This window comes from Myotis nattereri, assembly GCF_964212035.1.
Source record: "Myotis nattereri genome assembly, chromosome: 13".
In the NCBI taxonomy this organism is placed as follows: Eukaryota; Metazoa; Chordata; class Mammalia; order Chiroptera; family Vespertilionidae; genus Myotis; species Myotis nattereri.
Window position 1 is genome coordinate 49913136 of NC_138088.1, and position 27222 is coordinate 49940357.

Consider the following 27222-nt stretch of genomic DNA (forward strand, 5'->3'; position numbering starts at 1 on the left):
TTCTTGAGTTCATTGATGTTCAACAGTTAAAGCTTGACAAAGTGGGTCAATATGTAATTTATATGCAGAGTAAGATATATTTATTCTATCCCTCAAAATTTGACTGCCTCTCTGATTATTTCCACATGGGAAGAGGTAAGGATATATAAAATCTTGTTGTTTTTTTTTCAAAATTAAAATACTTTTTTTAAATAGGAAATGCTAAGAGATTTAAATCTTGGTGAAATGAAAAGTGGAGTACCAGTGTTGGCAGTATCCTTGGCATTGGAGGGAAAGGCTAGTCATAGAGAAATGACATCTAAGCTTCTTTCTGACCTTTGTGGAACAGTAATGAGCACAAATGATGTAGAAAAATCATTTGATAAATTGTTGAAAGATCTACCTGAATTAGCATTGGATACTCCTAGAGCACCACAGGTTTGTATTATTTTTCTTGCTTATTCTCTTCCTCCACTACCCTTCCAGGTATAGAAATAATGCACATTGCTAGGAAATTGTATTAGACGAAAAAGGAAAATATTGCCCATATTTCCTATCACACAAAAATAGCCCTTTAACATTTTAGTGTATTTTCTCTGAGCTATTCCCCTGCTCCCATTTTCATCATACTATAATTTTATATCTTACTTTCCACGTAGTGCTCTGTATAGTTTTTAGGTCATACTTTTTTTTTCTTATCTGTAAATTTTTTATTATACGTAGTTAAGATGTTTTATGAGCTGAGATTTTTAAAAGATGTAGATTATTATTGAGTATCGAATTTGCTTAACTGATGCTTCTTATAAAATAATCATAAGGAAGACTGTTCCCTTTTGTAGCATTGTGGGTAATAGTTAGAAAATTCATGGTTTATGCTTCTGTTTAGGTTTCTTTTCTCAAAGCCTTATACTTTTTAAAATATATTTTTATTGATTTCAGAGAAGAAGGGAGAGGGGAGATAGAAAAATCAATAGTGAGAGAGAATCATTGATTGGTTGCCTCCTGCACGCCCCCTACTGGGGATCAAGCCTGCAACCCATGCATGTGCCCTTGACTGGAATCGAACCCGGGACTCTTCAGTCTGCAGGCCGACGCTCTATCCAGCTAGGGCTCAAAGTCTTATACTTACATTAGACTTAATACATGCTGACATTATAACATGACTTTCTGGTTTGAAATAAAAAGTGTGTGAAATTTTTTTCTGGTTCCTTGACCAAAGTCTTAAATCAAGGTAGGAGCACTTAAACATTAATTTGGGAATAGAGTATAGGTAGGTTAATTCCTAAATGCTGTGATTCAAACATGAACATTTTAAAATATCAGTACTCAGCCCTGGCTGGTTTGGCTCAATGGATAGAGCATAGGCTTGTGGACTGAAGGGTCCCGGGTTCAATTCCAGTCAAGGGCACATGCCTGGGTTGTGGGCTCAGTCCCCGTTAGGGGGCGTACAGGAGGCAGCCGGTCAATGATTCTCTCTCATCATTGATGTTTCTCTATCTCTCCCGTTCTCTTCCTCGGAAATCAATAAAAATATATTTAAAAAAATAAATAAAATATCGGTACTCATAAAGTTCATATTCATTATAAAATTAAAGAAAAAAGCCAAAATGAAGAAAAATAGTCACTGTTTACATTTTCATGCTAAATGTTCCATTTTACTTTCTGTGGGTATAAGTGTATGTATTTTGTATATTCTTATATTTTTTGTTTTAATAAAAAATGGAATCATAATGAATATGCTATTTGTAAACTTGATTGCCTTTACAGCATAAAATGTAAATATATTTCCCTGTGGCCACATAGTGTACCATCTTATATATGTACTATGTAAACATACCTTAATTTTTTGGACACTAAAGTTTCCAATTTTTATAAGAAATAATGCTGTAAACATACTTTCAGACAAATATTTTTACACAACTTTTCACCATAAAACAAATTCCTTTCTGAGACAGGTTTTTGAGAAAACCTAGTCCCATTTATTTTTCCCACAAGAAAGGTTTCTGTTGATTTTAAGTCATTGACTTAACAAGTATTTTTAATCACATACTCTGTTTCAGGCATTGTGCAAGGTAAGGTGTTGGGGAGTTAGGAGTGAGCAAAACAGATGTGCTCTTCCCTCCCCCCGCCCCCCATGTCATTTAACTTGAAGGTTAAGTTGTGGGAGTGGTTGCCAAGCATAACTAGTTAGGTGCTGAATGAAAGTGGTGTTTTGTTTTTTTTTTGAACATTCTAAAAAATACCTACAATTTAGGATTGTTGGTATTGACTGTGTAGTTCAACCAGTCTTCATTTATGTATTTAGAAATTGTAAAGGTTTATTTTAGATTTTTTAATATAGCTTTTTCCCCCTTATTATAGTTGGTGGGCCAATTTATTGCAAGAGCTGTTGGAGATGGAATTTTATGTAATACCTATATTGATAGTTACAGAGGAACTGTAGATTGTGTACAGGCTAGGTAAGTAAATTAATTTTCCTACTTAGAATTTCAAATGAGTTTAAAATTCCACAGGGTTCTATTGAAATGACAGATGAATTAATCAGACATTGTAGACATCTATTTGTCATTTGTTTATATTCTCTACTGTTAAAACAAAATTGAGAGATGGTTGGTCTAATATAGTAGGAAGAGAACATTACTCTAATGCAGAAGTTCTGGGTTTTATTTATTAAAAAATATTATTTCAGAGAGGGAGGAAGAGGGAGAGAGGGATAGAAACATCTATGATAAGAGAGAATCATTGATCAGCTGCCTCATGCATGCCCCCTTTTGGGAATTGAGTCTGAAACCTGGGCATGTGCCCTGACCAGGAATCAAACCATGACCTCCTGGTTCAATGCTCAACCACTGAACCACACAAGCTAGGCAGAAGTTCTGGGTTTTAAACCATTAGCTATCTTCATGTCAAGCTACTCTTCTCTAGACCTCAGTTTCCTTATTTATAAAATGTAAGGATTGAACTTAGAGTTTTCTTTAAGGTCCCTTTAGGTTTAAACATTCTGTAATTATTTAATACTAGAGGCCCGATGCACGAAATTTATGCGAGGGGCTTGGCCCTAGCAGCAGCCCCAGCTGCCTTGTGGCCCTGCCCCCCACCTACTGGTCCTTCTGGAAGGTCATTCTGTCCAGACTAATTAGCATATTAGCTCTTTATTATATAGAATTCTAATATGATGGACAATATTAACAAGGGAGGCCTATTTCAATTTTTTTTTATATTTTTATCTGTCATAGAAATCGTAAGAAATAATGTTTTCCACTCTCGTTCTTTGGTATAATTAATTATAAGCTAAATGTGATATTTGGGAGGTAGGCTATATGACTTTTAAAAACTATGTGGAAACTTAGATTTGGATTTAGCCATCCATGTCTTAGGTTTTCTTAGGTGTAGATGTTAATTTTTGAGGACTATTTCAGGTCATAGTGGAATGGTCGCTCTGGTGGGAAGGAAGGCTTGAATTCTATTTTTCCCCCCAATGTTATCCATGATTTGGTCCAGCTGAAGCATGTCCAAATGTCAAAATTAATTTTTTTTGTAGAGCTGCTCTGGACAAGGCTACTGTGCTCCTGAGTATGTCTAAAGGTGGAAAGCGCAAAGATAGTGTGTGGGGCTCTGGCGGTGGACAGAAGCCTGTTAATCACCTTGTAAAAGAGGTAACTATATTGGTTTATTATCTTTAACTTAATTTATATGTATTCTTCTAGGAAAATAAACTATGTCCTCTAGCTGATACTTTTGTGGACAAAAATTAACTTCAGTCTTATAGCTGCAAATGGAAAATTGAATAATCTTTGTATATCTGGTTTCATATGATTTTGCTATAAGTTGTCCAATAATTACATAATTGTTACTAAATTTGTATGGTTTCCTTGACTTAAAAATTAGACTGTGTTAAGTTAAAAGGGCTTTTATGATTAAGAAAGCTGTGTATGAACCTTAAAAGAATGGATGAAATCTTTTTCTTATGTCAGTATTTAAATTTCTTCAAATACTATTGCAATTTTGTAGTTATCCAAAAAATATCTTTTTTTATGTGAGCATTTTTAAACTGGATAGTCTCAGATTATAAATTATGAATTATGAACACTAGATTAGATTAGAGTGGTAAATTTTTGTAAGGAGATTCACTACCTTTGTTCATGCTTTAAAATATGTAATTAATTTCACTACATTAAAATGCCAGATTTGGTCTCTGGATAATCTTTCCTTGGCTGTATGTTTCTATGTCAAGAAACTAACAAACAAAAAATTAATCTTATTTGCAGATTTTTAAGAAAATTAGAAGATTGGAAGTTTCATGTGCTTCTAAATTTAGATTATAATCTTTATATGTGACTATAGTTTTGAAAATAAATTTCTTAGAGACATGTTTACTTATTTGAGTGTTAAGGACCTTAACCCTTTGCGATCCAATTTTATTTTTGGAATTCAAACAGTCTGGTCCAAATTAATTGATAGGATTGAATGTTGAACCGGTTTGCGGTGTCGACCTCAGCCTCGACGTTGGACCTGCTCCTAGCACCTGGTCTGTCGAGTTAGCCTCCACGTTGGACCGAAAAGGGTTAAAATGTAATTAGAGCTTTGACCAGTTTGCTTTTATGTGTGTTAAGATAGATGGGTTGGTGTTTGTAATCTTGTAATATCATAATTGCAATATCTTTTTTAAAATTAAAAAGTTACTAGAGCAATTGAGGTATAAAAAGTCAAGATACTAAGGCAGTTTGGCAAGAAAATGAAATAAAAGGCACCTAGATTGTAAAGGAAGTAAATTCTCTAGTCCCAGCTGACATGAATCTGTATAAGGAAAACCAAATGAATCGACAAAAATACAAAAGCAAAGAGCCAAACTATTAATAAATGAATTCAGCAAGGTTGCAGTATGTAAGATAAATATAAAAAGTTCAGTTTTCTGCACACTGTGATCTAAAATGAAATTAAGAAAACAACAATTATATTTTCAATAGCATAAAAAAGATGAAAATAGGAATAAACATCAAAAGAAGTGTCTTATACAGTGAAAACTGGATAACATTGTTGAAATGAAAGAAGACCAAAGTAAATAGAAAGCCATCCCATGTTTATGTATTAGAAGACTTAATATTGATAAGATGGTAATACAGATGGTCCCCAATTTGGGATGGTTTGATTTGATGATTTTTTGACTTTGTGATGATGGGAAAGCTATATGCATTCAGTAGAAACTATACTTTGAATTTTGATCTTTTCCTGGGCTAGCAATATGCAGTATGATTCTTTCTTGTGATGCTGGGTAGTGGAAGCGACATGATTTTGCCTAATTTAGGCTAATGTGAGTTGTTCTGAGCATGTTTAAGATAGGCTAGGCTAAACTATGATGTTTGGTAGGTTATGTGTATTAAATGCATTTTCGACATGGTATTTTCAACTTATGTCTTTACTGGAACATAATCCCATCATAAGTTGAGAACTATCTGTACTCCCCCACAAATTAATATTTTGAGAAACTCCCAAACTATTTCATGTTATGTAAATTATCTCAACAAAAAATGGTGAAAATAAAAATTAAAATAAAACTACGCAGTATTTCAGTTTGACATTATTTGGATGTTCACTTACTTTTACATGGAAAGATGAGTTGGACAAAGAGGACTTTTTGAAATGTATACATGTATTCATAATTGATAATTCTCAAAAATTTATGGAACCTGATGGAAAAGATCTAAACCTTCAGTTACATAACAGTTTAAAAACTAAGTAATATTTAAATAATAAATTTATTAATTATAGAGTGAAAATGTTATTCAAATGACATATATAAATATTTATTTTCTAAAGCATAATAGGGATTATCAGGATGTATTCTGTTAATCAAATTGTATTTTACCTTTTATGAAATATGTTGTGAAATATGAAGTAGAGACACTGAAATTACTTTATTCAGTTCACCAGCATCAAGCATCTTCTAGGTGCATAGGTGACTTTAGCATGTATTGTATAGGAGAAAACATTCTTAATTGACATTCTCTTGTTCAAAAACTTTTCCCCATTTTCTCTAGGGCCATAGATGTTACTGTATAAATTTGAATAAGACAAGACTTGCCTCTTTCGCTATATATTATTGGAAGCTGAATTACTGATGAACGTTTTATTTTTTTTTTAAAGATATATTTTATTGATTTTTTTACAGAGAGGAAGGGAAAGGGATAGAGAGTTAGAAACATCGATTAGAGAGAAACATTGACCAGCTGCCTCCTGCACACCCCCTACTGGGGATGTGACCGCAACCAAGGTACATGCCCTTGACCAGAATCGAACCTGGGACCTTTCAGTCCGCAGGCTGACACTCTGTTCACTGAGCCAAACCGGTTAGGGCATGATGAACGTTTTAGATAATGGTTTTCAAATCCTCAGTTGTAGAGAAAAGTATATGGAAATCTTTACCCTGTCTAATAAAGCCTTGATATTTCATTTTTTGGCTCCCAGTACAATATTAAGGTCATCTTGATGAAAGGGAGAATTTGTACCACTTCAAAAGTTCATTTTGAGACTTTCAGTTAGTGCCCTCTAGTGGTATTTAAGATCCCTTGTTTTACAGGGAGTATTAAAGAATTATGGTCACAACTCAGGCCATGTACATCTTAAGTCTATTCATAACTCTCAGTGATTATTAAGACACACGGAATCACTTCATTTTCTTCATAATTATGAACCATTTAAAATTGGAGATTTACTTTTTAAGCATGAAAAAAATTTAATGATTGTGACATGTCAAGTCTATATGTTCTTAGCTATTTGTAACCTGCTATTTCATCATGTAATATATTGAGATGAGGGTAAGTAAATCCTTTAGACAAAGCACAATTATTTAAAAAATCAGAAATTCTAACACATCTCAATTTTTGAATTTAATAGATTGATATGCTGCTGAAAGAGTACTTACTCTCTGGAGACATATCTGAAGCTGAACATTGCCTTAAGGAACTGGAAGTACCTCATTTTCACCATGAGCTTGTATATGAAGTAAGATTATTTTGATATCCCAAAGAGAATTATTGTGTTCCTTTTTAAAAAATTGATTGTAGAGAAGGAAGGGAAAGAGAAACATCAGTGTGAGAGAGATACACCGATCGGTTGCTTCCTGTACATGCCCTGACCGAGGATCAAATCCGCAACCTCGGTATGTGCCCTGACCAATAATTGAACCTAAGACCTTCTGGTGCACATGGGACAACGCTCCAACCAACTGAAACACACCAACTAGGGCTTTTGTGTTCCCTTTTTTGTACTACAGTGACATAATACTTCTTTAATAATATACATCTTGTTTTTTTGAAAATCAATGAAAAACATCCTCAGGTGAGGATTAAAAAACAAGTTACTATTAATGGAGAAAATTGTTTTTAAACTTTTATAAGAATTATAGTTACAGATTAAAGGAATCTGATACAGTTTCTTACGTGAATTAATGACCAAAAATACATTCATGCATTCATTCAATTTTAAGGCCATTGTAATGGTTTTGGAGTCAACTGGAGAAAGTACATTTAAGATGATTTTGGATTTGTTAAAATCCCTTTGGAAATCTTCTACGATTACTCTAGACCAAATGAAAAGAGTAAGTATAACATTATTTTGAACAATTTTTAAGCTTACACCTTAAATACATGATTGAATAAAGATAATGAATTGTTAATGAAATTTTCCTTTAGATATGTTTAGCAGTAGTATGTCTATAGCTTTTCGTTTGTTTGTTTTTAAATAGCAGTGCTTATGTTTGAATCTCTTGCAGCCATTTTTTGGAAAGTAACACTTCAATAGATTTTTTTAACCTGCATTTTAAAAGATGATTGTGTGTTCTTCCTTAAGAGTTCTATTTCTAAGATATAATTTCTATTTTATATTTAAGGAGAAACAAACATTTAGCAATACTTTAAAGTAATTTATTCCTATTTAAAATTGTATGCATTTGCTGTTAAAGTGTTGGTGAGGTTCTTACTTGCCTTTTATTTTTTTAAAAATGTAAATGTACAGGGGTGGGCAAAAGTAGGTTTACAGTTATGTGGGAACAGTTTATTGTTGTACTATTTATTAATTATTGTATTATTTGTACTACAACTGGAAACCTACTTTTGCCCATGCCTGTATATAGAGAAGTATATGGGAAAGAAATGTGTCCTATATCTGAGTCTGCCTCAAGATCATTTGAGAGAACAGATTTAAATAAAACATCCTATAACAAATGTACCTGTTTCAAGGTTCAGACCTGACTTTAGTCTTATTATATAAACATTTGACCTTAAATATAGCTTGATGACAGTGAAGAATTGTATGGCATTATGTATTTTATATGGGTTAACAATTCTGTATACAATTTCATTGTTTTAGGGTTATGAGAGAATTTATAATGAAATTCCAGACATTAATCTGGATGTCCCATATTCATACTCCGTGCTTGAGAGATTTGTAGAAGAATGTTTTCAGGCTGGAATAATTTCCAAACAACTCAGAGATCTTTGTCCTTCAAGGTATTTTTACTACTTTTTTCAACTTAAAATACTGAGGTACTTAGAAGGCTAAGCTAATTTTCTATCATTCCAGTTCTGTCAGAAAAATAATACTAATACTTCCCTGGAGTCACTCAAGAGTGAAAGTCATCTATTTTGTGTTTGTGGAGAAACAAGGGTGAAGCTTATTTTGCCCCCTTTTGAGTTTAATCTCATAAAACCACTGGAAGTCAAAATTTGTGGAGTTCTTTTCTAAGAAGTTTAAATACTATTTCAGTATCGACGTTATCATCAATGAGAAAATTGAATCTTAGGGTGGTGTAATATGCCTTTTCTAAGGTCACAAATGGTAGAGGCCAAGGATCAATCCAGACTTTTTCTGGCTTCAAAGATGTTAGGATCATTCCTGTACTCTTAAGTTGCTTTCTTTTGCTCCTTCATAGAATGGAGAATAGGGGCTAAATGGATCTTACTTTATATTTGTGCTACGAGGATCTAACTCTTTAGTAATAGCTAATCTTTGTGAGTCTATTTTACATACATTTTAAGTTTTTATAATTTTCATCAAAAATTTTCAAAGTTTGTGTATTTTTTAAAAAATATACTTTATTGATTTTTTACAGAGAGGAAGGGAGAGAGGTAGAGGGTTAAAAACATCAATGAGAGAGAAACATCGATCAGCTGCCTCCTGCACATCTCCTATTGGGGATGTGCCTGCAACCAAAGTACATGCCCAGGAATCGAACCTGGGACCCTTCAGTCCGCAGGCAGACGCTCTTATCCACTGAGCCAAACCAGTTAGGGCTTTTTTTTAAAAAAAAATATTTAAAAGTTTGTGTATTTTTATTTAAGTATGTGAGTGTTAAATCTCAGAGAAATACTTCTTGGCAGTGTCCCTTGTAGAAAATGGAAGCCATTAAGAGAGAAGGAAAAGATAACAGTGGAAGATATAATTTAATGGCTTTGATAAAAATATTTGAAAATGTAGATCTCTACTTGGTGATGGCATTCTTTATGTATTGATGTGCCAAGTGGTATACATCTGTTAAACTGTCAACTTTGGCAAGACTTCTCGCAACTTACTGTTTTGTTCCCCACCTTGGTCTCCTAATATTACAGTGTATGTCTTTATGTTCACAAAAATATAGCTTGTTTACAGTTAGACTTAGTGTGAAAAAGGGTCAACACCCTGGCACTGGCTTTTTAAAAGTTTCAGCCTCTGTTCAAAGGTCTAACCGGTTAACTTCTGTTATGGCCTTACTATCAAGTGTCATTTGAAGAGATACCTAAACTTTTGACTATTTATCCTCTGTCCTTTTGCTTAGTTTGTGAACTGCACATTTGTGTGTGGTCTCAAGTGCCTGTGCATGTTGGTCTAGGGCAGCCGTGGGCAAACTACGGCCCGCGGGCCGGATCCGGCCTGTTTGAAATGAATAAAACTATTGAAAAAAAAGACCGTACCCTTTTATGTAATGATGTTTACTTTGAATTTATATTAGTTCACACAAACACTCCATCCATGCTTTTGTTCCGGCCCTCCGGTCCAGTTTAAGAACCCATTGTGGCCCTCGAGTCAAAAAGTTTGCCCACCCCTGGTCTAGGGTCAGAGAATAAGGGCTAATTCTGCCCAAGCTCTGTTTTCCGGTTACTGCTTTAGGCTGGTGGTCAACTATTTCTCCTGGGCTGTTGCTACTACATGTAGCTAGAATGTGGTTACAGTACAGAGCAAGGTCACTTGAAATAACATGAATCCCCAAAAGGGGTATGGACTGGAATTAATTTGATTCTGATTTATTTTTCCATATTCAGGTTATGGCTTTTCTACATCTGAAAAAATTTTTTTAAAAGATATTTTAAACATGGATATCTTGATAGGTTGTATAGCTCTAGTTTGCGTAATTCCAGATTATATTGTTGTTTCCTATTTGGCTGTTTAGCTTTCAAATAATATTAATAACAGAAATAAATATTAAATTTCTAACAAACGTTTGTCCTATATTTTAACATTTTTTAACGTGACACCCTTTGAACGATGAACTTATTTTAATAATTAAGCTTTTATTCAATAGGATATTGAATTCTAGGAAAAATAGAGCAGGAAAAGCGTTTTATAAAAGCTTTAGAGCCATACTGACTTTTTAAAAAAATAAAACCTTTCAAAACTTAATGAATAACCTAAGTTGTTTAAATTGACTGTAGTCAGAATTTGTATGTTTTCATGTTTATGTTCTTTGCATTACAGGGGCAGAAAACGTTTTGTAAGTGAAGGAGATGGAGGTCGTCTTAAACCAGAGAGCTACTGAATATAAGGACTCTTGCAGTCTTAGATGTTATAAAAATATATATGTCTCTGAATTGTAAGAGTTGTTAGCACAGTTTTTTTGTTTGTTTTTAAACACTTGTTTTGGGTACAAGGCATTTCTGAAATTTTATAGACTTAAATTTAAGGGGAATTTTTAAAGGAAGTGTTTCCTTTTTTTTTTTTTTTTTTTTTTTTTGATGGTGTAAAGGAGGGACAGAAAAGTAACCACTTCTTAAGTGGAGTGTTCTCATAAGCTACCTTTTGTAAGTGCCATGTTTATGACCTAATCATTCCAAGTTTTGCATTGATGTCAGATTGCTATTCCTTTCTTTCAAGGACAGTGTTTTTGTAGTAAAATCACTGGTTTATACAAAGCTTTATTTAGGGGGTAAAGTTAAGCTGCTAAAACCCCATTTTGGCTGCTGCTGTTGAAATACTGTGCTTTGGGAGTAAAAAAAAAGTTATTTCTTTGTCTTAAAGAATTTTAAGAAAATGAGTTAGTCAGGAGACTTATTCATCTTTCCAGGGAACATATTGATTGGTCTTAAAGACTAGACAGTTAAGTAAATGGTGGCTGGAACATTTATTTTTCTACAAAACTGGAAAAATGAACCCGGTTCTAGAAGAATGTATGACAAAATAAAACATGTGAAACAGTGTTGATTCTTTATTGGGAGTACATTTATTTTAGGTTTTTAAAAATACTTTTATTCATATAGCAAATAAAATCATATAAGAGAGTACATTTGAACCTAGTGAATCTAAACTTTCTTACAAACTTTTATATCAAACATACACTAGTAATAATTTCTTTTACTATTATACTTGGGAAATGCATGCACACTTTAAAAAAGTTTTTTTCTATAGCCTAATGAAATTTCTAAAATATGTTACCTTTCATCATTCTCTTTTTTTGTTGTTGTTAACCCTCACCCAAGGATATTCTTTCCATTTATTTTTTTTTATTTTTTTTTGAGAGAGTGGAAGGGATGAAGGGAAGGGAAAAGGAAGGGATTAGCAAAAGAGAAGAGAAGAGAAACATCAATTGGTTGCCTCCTGAACACATCCCGACCTAGTAGGGTCCGGGGATTGAATTTGCAACCCAGGTACATGCCCTTGACTGGGAATTGAACCTGAGACCCTTCGGAGCCAAACCAGCGAGGGCCTTTTTTCATCATTAGTAAGTTCTATTACCAAATAATGTCTGAAAATACTATTCTTCAAGAGACATTTCTAACTTCTGTTGCAGAGCCTTAATTATGCAGGAAGGCCTTAAGGTCTGCTAATTTAAATTGTCTATTATTGATTGCAGCCAACCAACCAAGGATTATATTCAGAATTTACAAAGGTATTTTTGGGAATATATTTATTATAGGTTTCAGTACTCTCTTTTAGGACTAACACTACAGATTGAATTTCATGTTTATCTCATGGGCTCTTTTAAATCCATGTTGTTTTCCATTTCTAGGGTTTTGATACCTGGATGATAAAGGTAGCCAGTAATTCATCAAGTCCTTGAAATCAGTATAATTAAAAGCTCATGTGAGGGTTTCTTAAGTTTATTTTAAGAAATAGAGTTTTGTCATGACTAGTAGGATCTAAGGCAAAATAGCCTTAAACATGATATGTCACACCAAGTTCATAAAAAGTTTTAAAAATTAGGTAATGTAAAAGTCCATCATGAACACTTAATGCAAGATTCGAATGTATCTCTAAATTCAGTTTTTAATAAACATTAAAAATTCTCTGAATATAAAAGTTGTATTTAGTCTCTTATGCCTAAGAATGTTATCAGCTGTGCAATAGTAATGGTGAATACTAACTTAATTGGTAGTTCTAAAAACTTGGGTTAAAAAAACACAAGATTTGGGTTAGTTTGGTTAATGGCTTATATTCATTACAAACCATGCAAGTTTCATTAGTCTTGGGTATTTTATATTACGTATATGAATATCAGTTTTATTAACACATACTACTTTCAGCACACAGGTGGATTATTTTCTAGCTACTGTTAATAGTAAGGTAGAAGTGCTAAGTTATTCAGCGAGTCATTTGCTGTTGGTCCTTTTTTGCCATTTCTTGTTGGCGAATTGTTTCTTGTGCTGCTTGCTGCATTTTCTCCAGTTTTTCCATAGTTAGAGATTTTAAGGGTAAAAGTTTGGGTTTACACAGCACCATTGTGGTTATATCTTCCACAGACAACTGCCCTAAGTTTAAAAAGAAATAAGAATTTGATTGAGATAATCCAGTAGTTTGGCAGTTTAGATTTGCAGTTAGAATGAAGGTCTAAAAACTTAAGCCATTATTAATGAAAATCTCTTGTTCTCATAGTCTACCCCTGTAACATTTCTAAATTTTATAAACATAAAAGCATTTAATGCTAGGGAGTTCATGAGGAAGACAAGTTTAAAACTTTATAGCTAAGATTCTAAGTCATATAAAGACACAAAAGATTTGGAAGAAATGCATAGTACCTAAAAATACTTACATAGTGAAGTATGGCATTAACACAAATATTTCAGATTCCTGAGTGTTTCACTGAAAACTTCAGCATTTCTTACTATTGTTTGATTTAGGTTTTTTTTGTTTGTTTGGGTTTTTTTTTTTTTACCCAGATTCAGACCTTATTTAATACTAGAGGCCCGGTACACAAATTCATGCACGAAGGTGGGGGGAGGGACCACAGGAGGTTGGCCGCTGGCCCTGAGGAGGGAGCCGGCCCTTGGCCCCCCTGGAAAAGGGGCCATATCTGCCACCACCCACCCCTGGTTCCCTGTCCCAGCCGGGGCCTGGAGAGATGACAGTCGCCGGGCCAGGTGCGGAAGGAATGGACACTGGCCGCCGCCGCCACTGTCGGTGCCCCGCCTCCCCCCTTCCTCCTCCCCTCGCCTCCACACCGCCACCACGGCAGGCGGCAGGCGGGCAGCCCCTGGGGAAGGGAGAGGACAGGAGCAAGACAAACCCTTGTGTCAAGGGCTGACTTTCAATAGCTCACAGCAAGGGAGCTGCTCTGCTACCTATGAAACCCCGACCCAGAGCAGGTCTCTATGAATGGTTTAGCACCAGGGGCCGATGGGGGCCGGCCAGACGGGGAGGGGCCGCAGGAAGGTGGCTGTGGGAGTGCACTGACCACTAGGGGCCAGCTCCTGCATTGAGCGTCTGCCCCCTGGTGTTCAGTGTGTGTCATAGCAACTGGTTGACCAGGTGTTCCGGTCATTTGGTAGTAATGGTCGCTTAGGCTTTTTATATATATATATATATATATATATATATATATATATATATAGAGAGAGAGAGAGAGAGAGAGAGAGAGAGAGAGAGAGAGAGAGAGAGATTATGGTGTATTACAGTGTGCTTTTTCATTAAGAATTTTGGTTGTAACCTGCAATCTTGAATATAACAGGCTTTCTAGGTTTAAGAAACAGTGCTTCATTTGTCATCCTTTTACTGGGAAAAATAAAGCGGTTGATGGATAGTAAATGTGGGACACAGAACACAGTAGTTTCAGATTCTTAGCTATTGAGCCCACTATGAGACACTGCCTATTACTTTTTATGTTCCTAGTATATCCTATCACTTAAGTAATTGTGATTTAAATACCTTGTTTTGGAAGAACTTCCCGGAACATGGGCTTCACCTCTGCCATATCTGAATTGCTGGATATAGTTTTTCCTTCAAGAAGAAATCAATTATTAGTATTATTCAAGAATGAATTCCCAATGTATCGCATGAGACATTTCCATTGTAATTTAAGAAGGAAAATCAAATCCTTATAATAAACTACCTATCCTCATATAATTTCCCCCTTAATTTCTTGGGGATTTTGTAAATGAAACAAGGTTGAGCTAGTTCATATAAGCATCTAGATCTTGTCAACTTTCACTGGTTAATAGTGTTAATTGGAAGACTGTGTATTCTAAATTTACCCCCCCCCCCCAAGTGAAAAATTGGCAGAAAAACTGGCACTTGTTTAGACAAAGATAATTATCTAGTAGATGTCAGCTGAGGAAAAGGGCATTTGTGTGCGGCCACCTTGGTTTACTGATAATATCTTCCCTGAATGATGGGTGACGTAAATAACATGACCATTTGGAAGGAGGTAAGAGGTAATTAAGGGAAAGGATGAGGTAGGAGGTAAACATTTCCTAACATTCTCACTTCTCTCAATAGCTGGTTTCTACTTTAATCCTTTTACTATAATGGCAAAAGACATCCTAAGGATCAGTTACTGGCTGCACACTTTCAAGTTGTAAGAAAGTAGCAAACAGGTGAAATTGGCTCTTGAAGAACAAAAATGAGGTATGCTTTCAGTTTGCTATTTTCCTCAATATAGAAATGCTAAATGCTAAATACCAATGAATACCCTTATATGAGTATTTTGTGAATATCCTAGCATATACGCCATCTCTGGCTGATGACTTTTGTTCCCACTGTTACATCCCAGATTATAGCTTCGCTATACATTCAAGGTATTCTGGACGTAATTTGTAGCCTGATCCCTTTCCAAACAGGTGATTCTCCAGATAGTCTCACCCTTTTTGTAATATTTCATCATACCGATGCTGATGCAACCTTACCATGTGTCTTTCACAACATCACCACCACAGATTTATTATTTATAAAGTGGTGATGCTGGCTTGGTGCCTGCCTTAACCGCCCACTGCAAATGAGTTGTAATCAAATGAAGCTGCTTAGTTATTCCCACTCCACATTCCTGATAAAAGCTTCCTACTCTTCATTCACCAAGCCTCTTCCCCTCATTCACATTCCTATTCCAGAACATCTAAGCAGCAATCTTAGCACTATGCTGCTCTTTCTGGGAGTGAAGATGAAATGGGGGATGGACTAGAGAATAAAGCAAGCAACTCATCACTAACTGGAATCTGCGATAACTGCCTATGCAATTTCCTTAGAATGCATAGTTTTTCCTGCCACATTCTTTCCTTCTTGCACTTTGGCCTGCCAGTGGTAGGTACCTAGTAATCATCCCTACCCCCTCCTCCCCGCCCCCGCGGGTTATGTTGAAGGCTAGTAACACTACAGATACTTGATTACCCTGAATATAACTGAAACAACATAGCATCTCCATTACAGATATCAATGAAAATATTCACTACGCCCTTATTTGGGCCTAATCTGACATTGCTACTGAAAAGGAGATTATACCCTATAGATGTTGATAAATGTGAAGGAAATATGTAACAGCTAAACATTTTTGTCACCAACTTTTTATCAAAATGCTAAACTGGTGGGTGAACAATACTAAACTCTTAGCTGTTTTATAGATTAGCAATGCCAGCCACCCGAAATTCAGTCATTCCTTTGCTTTCTTCGGTATATACCTCTTTCACATCCACATTCTGTCCGGAGGAAAACAGTGACACTTGCTCTACCAAACCTTAGTTCTCAGTTTGACTAAGCTGCCATTGCTACGGAAAGGGTGTGGGCCAAAGGCCAGGTGTGGGGAAGATCAGTGCCATCACTTGCCTGGGTGGAATGCTCTACTAGGGTTGGTTCTTGTTCCTCGGTCCCCTTAGGCACTGGCAGGAGAGAAACAGGAAGGGAAGGGCTAAAATAAGCATGGTGGTGGCTGGATGGCCACATCGGCAAAGCTACACTGTCTTCATAATCAACTGCCCAGGGAGTCAGAGTAGGAAGGAGCATTAATTTCCTCCAGATGGCCTGCTACTAGCCAAACCTGGGTGTTCTGTTAGGTGTAATATGGCCTAAGAAGCTGTGACTGCTCTAAGGGTACTTTCTCATTGGGAAAATGTGTGTAACAGATAGATGGGCCAAAGAAGAAACATGCTAGCTATGGCTGAAATTCATGTTTATCATAAAACTGCCACGTCATTCAATTCAATAATTACCTGTCTACCATGTGCCAGGCACTAGTAATTAGTGCACAAAAGAGACAAAAAACAAAAACTTTGCCCTTTTGAAGTTTGCAGACTAGAATAAGAGGAGAGAAATAATACAATGCTAGGAGATAGTACATGATATAGAAAAAATAAAGGGATTTAGGAATGCTGGGGGTCATGCATTGCAGTTTAAACAGGAAAATCACTACAGCCTCATTAAGGTAAAAATCATTCTCATTTTGGTGTGTATGTTATGTCTTTTAAAATTACAAAAAAAGTCAAAAGCCTGATAGTATCTGCAGTTAGAGAAGAGAAATGGGCCCGCTCTGTTGTTCGGTGGGTTTGTTGGTAGATTTCTTTTAGGATATTTTATAATAGCTATCAATATTTTGTAGATTTACAAAAACTAAATATGTACATTTTCTTTTACCCAAACATTCTACTAAAAGTAATGAGCCCTAAAGAAACATAGCAGGGGTGGGTGAAGATGTAAGAATAACAATGTTCATTAAAGCACTGCATTGATAAGATAAAATGTTCAGCAATGGATAAATGGGTAAATGTTCACCAATATGTCAAAGGTTACATTATGGAATAGCCATACAATGGAATCATATGGAACACCATGCCAGACTAGAGCACTAAAGCATGCTTTTGAAGCTCGAGACTATTTATCAGTGGCCTTCAAGTTTTATGCTTCCATAACCCCCACAGATTTTGAAAAACTAGGTAGATAAACTCTTTTACATATTTCTAAATTGACATAAATTTGTTATGTTTACTTCTAAAGGATATAATTTCCAGCATACTTAAAAATAACTTTTATATCAGTCTTTGAAAAATATACCCAGTATAATCTAAATATTATAGTAGTTTGATAGCTACCATTATCCATTAACTAAAAAAGAATTTATTTTTTAGTTATTTTACATTGTTTTCTCCCTAGACCTCTTATTTCCATTCCACTTAATTTTATTTTAATATATTTTCATCCTTGAACACATTTTAATTATCATCCTATCATACTTCTACCAAAAATATTTATAAATGTAAATGAAAAACTTAAAAAATATTCTGGATTGAATTGTTAAAATTAGTGAAAAATTGATCAAAACAAATTGCACATTAACAAAATGATTACTGAACATAAAAAATAAAGTTAATGGCTATATATCTGGTATTAAGCTTTGGATGTAAACACTGGAATTGAAAAGGATGCTGTTTTCTATGATGATGATTATTCTTTCAGAGTAGAAAATAAATGTAATATAAGAAGGAGAATTTGGGATCATGTGTGCCTATGCAAACAGATTTTTCTTTCAACAAAGGTACTAAATGTAATGTGCCAGCCACAATTAAATGAGGGAGATACAGTGGATAAGAACCAATTCCTCTCCTTGAGGAATTTGGGGGAGGTGAGATGGAGGAGAAACCCAAGTAAATAAATAGGTACAATTGAACATAGTTTAAATTTAATAAAAGCATATCTGCTGTGCCTTAAGAAACCAAAACCATGAGTGACTTGGCTCAGGATGCGTGACAGTGGCTGGTCTCTTAAGAATCACTACACGACATTGGGACTAGTCCCAGAAGGATGAATGGGGGTTCACTATGAAGAGAGCTGGTTATGAGGCAAGGGGAAGGTGTTCTAGACAAAGTGAAAAATATGTTCAAAGAAAGAAGCATTAAAAAAAAAAAAAAAAAGCCCAGTTCTGGTTGGGTGGCTCAATTTGTTGGAGCATCGTCTCACATACCAAAAGGTTTAAGTCCCAGCTAGGGCACATACCTAAGTTGCAGGTTTGATCCCCAGTCGAAGTGTATGCAGGAGGCAACCGATCAATGTTTTTCTCTGTCTCCCTCTCCTCCTTCCCTTCTCTCTGAAAAATCAATGAAAACATTCTAGGGTGAGGATTAAAAAGCCCCCCACAAAACTCAAGTGTATGTACTGTGGTGGGACTGGCAAAGTGGAGGCCAGTTCATGCTCAGCCTTGACCGAGCCAAGAGCTTGAAGTTCAGATTTAAATGTCCATCACCAATCCCCATGTCCCCCTACACCTTTTGGGTGATAAGGAAATGATCAAGGATGACTGAGATTTCAAGCTAACATGTTTGAGTGGATGGTTGCAGGTATTAATGTAAGTTGGGAACACAGGAGAAAAAGGTCAGGAGGGAAAGGTAAAGACCATGAATGAGGTTCAGCCCCACTGAGTGTGGAAGTCCAATAGGAAAGTAAAAAGAACTGGAGGCCCAGAGAGTCAGTGCTACAGGAGTTTAAGCTACACACATGGATATACACCGAGTGGCCAGATTATTGTGACCACCCCATCAGTACTTCGTTGGGCCACCTTTTGCCTTCAATACTGCGGCTATTCTTCTTGGCACTGACTCCACAAGATGTTGAAAGGTTATGCGAGGAATCTGACACCGTGCCTGATGAATAGCACTGTCCAGTTCTGTGAGATTTGATGGTTGTGGAACCAGCTGCCTGATGGCTCTTTTAACTTCATCCCACAAATGCTCAATTGGATTGCGATCTGGTGATTGTGGGGGCCACATAAGCAAGGTAAAGTCTCCCTCATGTTCTTGAAACCACGCCTGCACAATATGAGCACCATGGCATGGCGCATTGTCTTGTCGGAAGAAGCCATCTCCACTGGGATACGCCATCAACATGATAGAATGAACTTAATCAGCAATGATACTTAGGTATGTTGTGCTATTCAGATGTTTATAATGATCTGGCCCTCTAGCAACTTCAGCGCAAAATTATAGCTAATTTGCCTACAAAAGTCAGGTTGTTATAATAATTTGGCCACTCAGTGTAATCTCACCTAAGAAGGATGTGGAAAGATGGCAGATGGTGGTAGGATTGGTGGTATAGAGTATATAGAGATCAGAGTATAGTGTAGTGTCTAAGAGAAGGACCTGGAGACAGATGAGTCATTTAAACTAATTTTCTAGGCCTTAGTTTCATTGGTAAAATAAAGCTTATAATAGCGTTGACTTAGTTTATTAAATAAGAGAATTAATGGTAAAGCCATTAGACCAGTCCTTAGCACATGTAAAAGCTCAATAAATTTCAGTGACTCTTACTGTTATACCATTACAGTATTGTCCTTAAATTAGATACTTAGGAATAATAGCCTATAGACATGTATTAGCGTTATAGAGGCTTATTAATAAAACAGAATGAACCTGGCTAATGTGGCTCAATAGTTGAGCATCGACCTATAAACCAGGAGGTCACAGTTCCATTCCAGATCAGGGCACATGCCCGGGTTGCAGGCTTGATTCCTGGTGGGGGGTGTGCAGGAGGCAGCTGATCAACGATTCTCTCATTGATGTTTCTATCCTTCCCTCTCCCTTCCTTTCTGAAATCAATTAAAAATATATATATTTATTTAAAAAACAAAAACAATGAAGAAAAACCTACAGGCAAGCAGGAACACTTTATAATTGTCCACTCATTCCTTCACACACTTTTTATCTTAAAAGTTATCTTAAAGGAAGAATACTTTCAATGCCTACAAATCTACTTTAGCTTCTTTCCTACAGTTTATCATAGTGGCTCTTAATTTTTAGTTTGCTTAAGAATAACAGAAGTGTTTTAGTACAAAATCATGTATTTTAACTACATAGATATTCAAAGGGATTTCTATAGTAATTTTGAAAAAATCTTTTACCCTAAGAGATAACTTTTGAATTGAATTACTCATTTACTCACCCTCCATTGCATCCCCTCATACCTAATTAAATTTAACAGACTCAAACCAGGTCTGTCTTGTCCAACATCAATAGCTGGTGAGTAGAGAAATAGAATTTGAACTCAAGCCTGACTCCAAAGCCTGGTCTCTTCAGTTTCCTCTCGGAATGGCCTGAAGATCCCCACATGGATTTAATGTGGTGCCCCATTGCAAGAACACCAACATTTAAGATAATAAGAGGAGAGTAGACTATAGAGTGTAGAAGCCAATGAAGGTTAAAGTAATATGATCTTCAATTTCTGCTGAAATGGGCAGTTTTGAAGCTACTAATTATCTTTGCAAAGGAGGATGAAAATAAAATGAATAGAACAAAACTCTCAAGATACAAATGTAAGTGCAGCATACTGACTAAAGCACTGCATTTTTTTCTCTTTAGTTTGAGAATTGTGTCAAAATCAGATTACTGTATGGCTCTAAAGGAGGATTCAGCATTCCAGTTGTTCTGTTTGATACTACCCTGAAAGAAATTTAGCAGGAAAAAATACTGCTTTTTATTTGTGGTCTTTGTTTATAGCATTAGCATTATTTTTAAAAGATGCCACTGGAACTTTAAAATCGCAACCTTAATTAGAAATATGCAACGCTTTAAAAGTTACAAGTTTTGTATTTTTTCTCACAGATACATGAACATATGATAAGCCCAAGATCATGGGTTAAAGAGCTAGACAAGACTATTAGCTTTAAATTGTAATCTAGTTTCATCTAGGCATCTGGAAAATGTAGGCTATAGTCATATGGGGGCAGACAAAGAGAATAGATTACTAAAATCCAAAGTCAATTCCTGGTAACGCAAAGCATCATATACTATGGATCAGAAATATAAAAATTAAAACATACTGTGGGTGCCAAAGCCAAGTCTTGGTTTCTAAAAATGCTCAGTACAGTATTTAGATATTTTTAAAACTGTCCTCCTAAGTCACACTAGTCTCCTCAATCCATTTTTAACCTTTGCGAGGTGCCCCAAGGAGCCATTCTGTAGGTCAATGTAGTTATCTTCCATATGTGCCTACCACTCCAACCAGCCATTAGCTCTTCATCATAATTCTTCTTATCCATCCATTAATTTATCTAAAACTTACCAGCTTATCCTAATTGTACAGGACCCAATTTTAAATGTTTGAATTTAAATGCTTCAGAGTATCTAGGATTCCAAGTATTTTAAATAAGCTTCGACAGTAAAATCCAATTTATCATTTAAAACAAGTTTGTACTGGAGTTTGTCTTCTTTGTTTCCTTTGTTTTCTAAGTATCATGTTTATACCTTAAATAGTGTACAGGACTGTATTCTGGATGCTCTAGTGCTGTGTGACCTTGAATACATTGTGTAACCAATTGGAGGTCTGATTTTCTCATAAAAAACATGTTTAGTATATGTCCTGGGTTTCAAAGTTTAAGTGGAAAGTGGATATAAAAGTGCTTAGAAATATTGTTTGACCCTTATTATCCCAGGTCTGATTTTCATATTGCTATAATAAAGGATTTGCTCGATTTTCAGTTAAGTACCTTTCTACACTAAACATTCTTTGAGTCCTCATTAGCACCATGGTAACTATAAGACAATCTGAAGGTGTTTTCCATTTAAAATCAGTTTTACTTATTTATTTTTCAAGAGCATGTGCTGGCAAATGTGTTCTTAAATATATATATTAATATAGTTTATATTTTATTACTTTGGACTAATACATTCTCACATTACAAAGGCAATTTAGTACAAGAATCTTTTTTTGATATTTGAATATTAAATATATTTTTAAAAATATAATAAAGCAAACCTATTTCATAATATAGTGCAAGGAAGAAAAAATATGGACAAGTTTTTAAGTTGGCGGCACAAGTGAAAACCTTCAAAACTATCATTAAGGGAATAGAAGCTTGGTGTACATAAGTACCTATCTTGAATTTCTGATGAAGGTGACAAGTCACCTGTTGCCTAACTAGATAAGTAAATGCACCTGAAATATGGCAAAAAGAAAACATTGCTTAAGCATTCTGAGACTCTCAACCAAAGTACCAATCATGTTTTCATGTAAGAGACACAGAAGTAATAAACTTGGTTCTATCTAGTTAAATGTTTTGCTGGCTTGCTAAATGCTTAAAAATTATTTGAACCAATGTTTAAAAAGCAGGATATGTTACCTAAAGAGGTGGGGAACCTTTTTTCTGCCAAGGGCCATTTGTATATTCATAACATCATTCACTTAACATATATTTATGTTGCTATGAAAAAAGCTCCTAGATTTAATGAATTTGGAGTCCTGCCTGTGTGCCTTCACAGGGCCAGACCAAATGATTTCACAGGCCTTATTTGGCCACACTCCTGCTTTAAGTAAATTCAGTCTGGCTAGTTCAGGTTGTGGATGGGGGTAGCAGGACTGGTAGGAAAAACAGCAAAAATGTTTATCTTTTGTCTTATTCAAGACTTGTGGTTGACTTAATAGATGGATTTTCAAAAGCAGATTTATGAATGTGAGCTAACATGAGAAAAAGGTACAAGAGGGAGCCCCAAAAGAAAGTGTTTTTCAGCAGACACAATGTAGTAATGCTCACAGAATGGCTGCCCACATGCTAGCTGGGTGCCTAATTTGGTTTGATAATGCTCATCTGGAGATGCCAAATAACTTCATATGTCATGTAGTTGGAAGCCATATTCTGTTCTGTTCTGCTATCTGGCATCTGCTGGTAGAAAAATGTTGCAACATGTTTCAATTTAGCTAATGACTCCAGACTCATGGGAATGAAATGTGTGGTGTCTAGCTTCTGGAATGTGCCTAGGCCTAAGAACAGGAACTGTTCTTCTTGGGTGAACCTGGATGATGGCATTGGTTCTGGTATACTCCAGTAGCAGACATTATTAAGTTATGACACAACACCCTACTTATGCAAAATGTCTTTTTCTAATAATTTTTGCCATTTTAAAATTCAGGACTAGAAAGTGGTCCTAAAAATGTTATTAACCTTTTAAAAAGGTATTTGAAGAATTTCTTACATTCTCAGCATCTGAGATATACAGCTATTTCAACAGTATACAAGGAAGGAGAAAAATTTGATAATTTCTTCAGTATTTGATCCTCACCTGCATCAAAATCCCCTGGACCATTATTAAAAGTAGATTTTTCTGGAGGCTTCCCCAGACTCTCTGAATCAGAATCTCTGCTTATTTTATTAAGAGCCCCATATTAAACTTGGAGAACCACTGTCTTAGATTCATTATTACTCAATAAATTCATGCCCATGTGCCCAAATTGGACTGCTTTAGAAGTTATTAATAACTACCACACACTGACTACATACCATGTGCTATACACTAAGTAAAACACTTTATATATAGTTGAGTCATTCTGTTCAACAATCCTAAGGGGTATTATAGCTCTATTTAATAGGTGATAAACTGTCCAAAGTCACCAGCTAGTGAATGGCCCTGTTCCGGAAACCCAGATCTGATTCTAAAATCTGTGGTCTTAATTGGTATATTCTTTTGCCTTACTTGAATATGAAGTCAACTTAAAATTATTTCAGTCCCACATGAGCAAAATTCCTTCTCCACAAAAGAAGTGACTGATGGAGTACATTACTAAACTTTCAATTTCTGCTCTCCCAGAGCATTTCCTTCTGCTCCCTTAAGTGCATTTTCTTCCTTTCACTTATCTTTAATGATCAAAAAATAAGTCTAGGATATGAGAACTACTGAGCTTGGCAGTTTTGGGAGTTTTTCTCATGATCATCAAGCAAATTCTGGAAGTACGTCTCTATCCATTGGGCAGAAAATTTTCCTAATGTACCATTAAGTATAATCTTGATTTTGCAAATTTTCATAGGCTTCGATGAATGTTACCAAAAAGCTATCACAGAACACCAAGACCAATTAGGACTTGCAAGAGAATTTCAGGGGGAAAAATAACATTGCCTAAATTGAAATGTGGTCAGATGGCCAGCAGTTGCCTCAATATCTGCTTTGGTAACATCAAGATTCATTTGTATATGAACTGCAGGGCCCACACATCTTTCATCAACAGTCCTTGGAGAGCCATGAGTTGAAACTCAAAAACTATGCTGACATCAGTACACTTTGCTGCGGATTACATTGCGTCAGCTCCAAGTGTAGGAAAAATAGCAACATTTAATAAAGGCAGGCAGTCAATCTTGCCAGCCCAGGGCACTAATGCATACTCCACACATACAGGAGCATTAAATACTAAACTGTAAGACACCACAGAAAGATGCATGTGCTGAGAAGTGGAATGAATTCAACTCATGGCAGGGGTAGATGTAGCTGCATTTGGGAAGGCGTAATCATGATTGGAAAAGTATGAATACTGTAAAGTATGCTCGAAAAAAAATGTTTAGTAGAATCTAATCAAGTCTGTAGACCAACTTCTGATTTACAAGAGACAAAGACCCTGGCCTGAACTCTTCAAAATGCCAGTGTAACAAGGAAAAAAAAAAAAGGAACTATTCTACATTAAGGCTAAAGAGTTACAATATCCCAGTACAACATAGGAACCTTGACTGAATCCTGATTCTTTCTTTGCCAGGGGAGTGAAGGAAAAGACATTCTTAGGTCAAATGAGAAAATTTACATGATGGATTTTAAATAGTACAGAATTATTAATTTCCTTCGTTGTGATAATGATATGTTTTGCAGAACTTTATAAATCTTGGGAAATACATGCTGGAAATTTTAGGGCATCTACTTAATATTAGGTGTCTGCAACCTATTCCCAAATGGTTCAATGACAATGAAAATGTGTGTGAGAAGGGATGAAATAAATATGGAAAAATGTTAACAACGTTGGACCTAAGTGAAGGGTATATGACTGTTTATTGTATTTTTTCAACGTTTTAAATTTTTGAATATTTTAATAAAAAACTTGGGGAGTAGCTCATGTTGGCAAGTCTTCAGAGGGCAAACCTAAGGAAGGTTGACTAGTAGGGACTATGCTGAACTTCTGATAAACTGAAGTTCTAAAAAACTTTGCTGGCAATATCTTGGGCATCCAGGAGACATCTCAAAATTCAACCTTTCAGTAAATACTTACCAAAATACCATGTGCAGGATAAAATGACAGGAAGATGAACCTGATACAAACCATTCTATTTAGGCATGAACATAGTAGTGAAACTAAGAACATAAGCAGCTCTTATATATAAAATAGAGGTTGTCATATAAGAGGTACTAAGAGTGCTAAGTAAGCTCAGAGAAAATTACTTCCTGCTGGGGAGAATCTGGAAACACAGCTCCAAGGATAACCAGGACATGAACACAGAATCACAAAATGTAGGCGCTTCAGTGATTAACCTAGGAAGAATTGAGTAGTTCATTTTGGCTGGGATATGAGTACTAAGGAAGTAGAAATTAAGAAGGTAGGTTTGCACCCTTGTTGACTGGCTGGGTAAAGCCGATTTTCAATTTACCTGAAAGTTCTCCTGGTCTTTTTCCTTTGCAGCTTTAGGCAAACCGGTATCACCAAAATGACTGACAATTTTTTATTCGAGCCTAGTGAAGGAACTACATGAGATAGTGAGTGACAACTCTTGTAAAGCGTCACATATACTAATACTGTGTGTGTATATATATATATATTTTTCACAAGCATTAAATTCTTTAATAAACCGCAGACATGCAGAATTCGGACGTAAAACCTTCATCCAGAACTGCAATCAGTGCTTACAGATCCTCAAGAGAGGAGAAAAAAAGAAAAGGGAGAAAATTCAAAATATGAAGGAGGCGGGGAAATAAGACTTAGAAGTGTTGCTGCCATGGTGGGGGGACCGTCCTTTTCCTTTTTAGCTAGGAATGGAAAATGATTTCGTCAAGCTCCCTAATTCTCCGTCCTCCAAAGGTCAGGGGGTGAAAGTACTTAACAGGAACTTGCGGAGGCGTGGCCGGGAGCTGGGAGCGGGAGTGAAGGGCTCCGCCTGAGGCCCGCGCCCTGGCCCCTCGGGAGAGGGCTGGCTGCAGCAGGGCGAGGGGGCCGGTGGAGCGGCCTCGCCCCACAGAGAGGCGGAGGGAGGGCGGGCCGCCGCCTGGCCAGCCCGGAAAGAAAAGCTGCTTCCAGCGGAAGCAACTCAAGGCCCGGCTCGCCTCCGCGGCGCTCCGTCTCCCAGGGACCGTCGGGCCCAGGCCTGCATCACAGGGGGAGGCCCAGGAACACCCACATCACTTCACGACTCCAGTCGGAATGGGCACTCTCGGGGCCCCGGGGGCGCACGCGGTTCCCACTCCTCCGCCTTGACCCCATTCAGAAGTGCCAAACGCAACTTCCGGGCAGGACAGGGATTTTCGGAGCCCTGAACTCTTGTCCACATAGGTAAGTGACCAGACGTCCCAGCAAACTAAGGGCCAGGACACCTGCTCCCGCCTCGCCCCCATCCCAGGCAGCTAGTGCGGAATGTTAATGAACTTGCCTAACATGGGATGTCTGGTCACCTTTGGTCCCATTATGGGTCTACTTACAGATGCTTCTCTTCCCAGACCGCTTAGCTGTTGCCAGGGCAACGGAGGGATAGGACGAAGGGAAAACTACGTCACACAGGAGACGGGAGGCCCGTAAACTCCCGTTGCCATGATCAGTTATGGCTGCCTGGGCTTCAACGGTACCTTCCTATTGGGTGTTGTCTCTACCCCGCTGGAGGCTTACTTTGTGACCCGGCGAGCTCGCGGCGCCCAGCGGGCGGGAGAGGGCGTGGAGGAGCAGAGGAGAGGGAAAGGGCGGGGCGAGGAAAGCTGAAGCCGAAGGCTGCTTCTGATTGGGTAGCGTCGCTGGCGCTAGCGCCTCGTTCTGATTGGGCAGCGTCGGTTTCCCTTGCCCCGCCTGACTTTCTTCCCCAGC

The 27222-nt window shown here is 36.6% G+C and overlaps 2 protein-coding genes across 5 annotated transcripts in view; one reads left to right on the plus strand and one right to left on the minus strand.

Annotated features, from left to right (window-relative positions):
- PDCD4 (programmed cell death 4) overlaps positions 1-11437 on the plus strand; it is a 27943-nt gene extending 16506 nt beyond the window's left edge. The window contains exons 6-12 of the mRNA XM_081104643.1: positions 196-417; positions 2341-2438; positions 3521-3635; positions 6874-6981; positions 7466-7576; positions 8347-8486; positions 10708-11437. Coding sequence (XP_080960769.1) covers positions 196-417; positions 2341-2438; positions 3521-3635; positions 6874-6981; positions 7466-7576; positions 8347-8486; positions 10708-10768 — 855 coding nt within the window. The 3' untranslated portion in view covers positions 10769-11437. The remainder of the gene's footprint in view (positions 1-195; positions 418-2340; positions 2439-3520; positions 3636-6873; positions 6982-7465; positions 7577-8346; positions 8487-10707) is intronic.
- Positions 11429-26955, minus strand: BBIP1 (BBSome interacting protein 1). 4 transcript variants are annotated; one of them, XM_081104645.1, is made up of 5 exons: positions 26847-26906; positions 25805-25898; positions 16255-16307; positions 14368-14439; positions 11429-12974 (listed from the first exon to the last, which is right to left on the minus strand). In XM_081104645.1, exons 4-5 carry the CDS (start codon positions 14411-14413, stop codon positions 12808-12810), a joined length of 213 nt encoding a protein of 70 aa, XP_080960771.1. In that variant the 5' UTR covers positions 14414-14439; positions 16255-16307; positions 25805-25898; positions 26847-26906; the 3' UTR covers positions 11429-12807. The 4 variants fall into 4 exon arrangements, with proteins under 4 accessions (XP_080960771.1, XP_080960772.1, XP_080960773.1 ...); XM_081104646.1 differs by lacking the exon at positions 25805-25898 and having other exon boundaries at positions 26847-26955; XM_081104647.1 differs by lacking the exon at positions 16255-16307.
- Between the last annotated feature and the right edge of the window lie 267 nt (positions 26956-27222).

Bases quoted from the DNA above. Each gene is read 5' to 3' on its own strand.
- BBIP1 (XM_081104646.1), bottom strand. From the start codon at position 14,413: ATGGCAGAGGTGAAGCCCATGTTCCGGGAAGTTCTTCCAAAACAAG. The intron at 12,975-14,367 runs GTATTTAAATCA...TTTTAAACTTAG, and splicing joins GGAAGTTCTTCCAAAACAAG to GGCAGTTGTCTGTGGAAGAT.